Genomic DNA, 865 nt, shown 5'->3' on the forward strand with positions numbered 1-865 from the left:
GTCTCCCTGGTGGGGAGGTTCGGGGTGGCCACCAGGCCCAGCCACCATGGTGAGGAGGGGCTGGGTGGCCATGGGGATGGGCTGGGTCACCACCAGGTCCTGCCACCTCAGGGTTTGGGTGGCTGTGGTGTCACTTGGTGGGGAGGATGAGGGTGGCCATGGTGTCACTAGGCCTGGCCACCAGGGTGGGGAGGGTCTGGTTGGTGGGAAGGGACAACTCTCTGCTCCCAACTCTCCCCCAGGACGTCTCTGGCCACGACACTTTGTCATCTGCTGATTCACAGAGACTCGTCCCAGGGTGGAAATGTCCCAGCAGAGAGTTGTTATCCCGTGGAGAGTCACCCTGGAGCCTCTGGGTGGCCGTGGTGTCCCCAGGCCCATCCCTACCCGGGAGAAGGTGCCCATGGTGCCCGTGCTCTCCTCCTGCAGCGACACCGAGATGCGCCCGCGCTCGTAGGCCATGTCGAAGTCGGAGCGAGGACCCTTCTGGATGCCTGGGAGGGGACAGGGAAGGGACCCCAGTGTCCCAGGTGGTGCCACTGGGTGCGTGGGGTGGTGGCCCCAGCCCAGCCCAGCCCATTCCTCCTCCAGCCCCCGACCCACCAGAGATGTCCACGGGCATGGAGATGCAGCGGCTCAGCGGCGGCGGCGCGGGGCTCTCCGGGCCTCCGGTCTTCAGGGGGTCAACTGTAGGATGAGATCACCCTGAGCCCTCCTGGTGGTGCTGGTGGGATGGGGGAGAAGGTCCCAGCACCTCCTTGGTGGCTCTTACCTGCCTCCCTGGCCTCGTCGGGGCCCCCGAGGCCCCTCTTGCCGTGGCGCACGGGGCTGGTGCGCGCGGCGTGGCCGGGCTGCGGGAACAGCC

At 67.6% G+C, this 865-nt stretch overlaps 1 protein-coding gene across 1 annotated transcript in view; it reads right to left on the reverse strand.

Moving 5' to 3' along the window:
- Window positions 1-865, reverse strand: part of PNPLA6 (patatin-like phospholipase domain containing 6) — a gene marked incomplete at both ends in the record, with an annotated part of 28,062 nt that overhangs the window by 21,144 nt on the left and 6,053 nt on the right. Inside the window, 3 exon segments of the mRNA XM_009994598.1 lie at window positions 388-494; window positions 604-705; window positions 773-865. Coding sequence (XP_009992900.1) covers window positions 388-494; window positions 604-705; window positions 773-865 — 302 coding nt within the window.

This window comes from Chaetura pelagica, unplaced genomic scaffold (assembly GCF_000747805.2).
Source record: "Chaetura pelagica isolate M959 unplaced genomic scaffold, ChaPel_1.0 scaffold443, whole genome shotgun sequence".
Lineage (NCBI taxonomy): Eukaryota > Metazoa > Chordata > Aves > Apodiformes > Apodidae > Chaetura > Chaetura pelagica.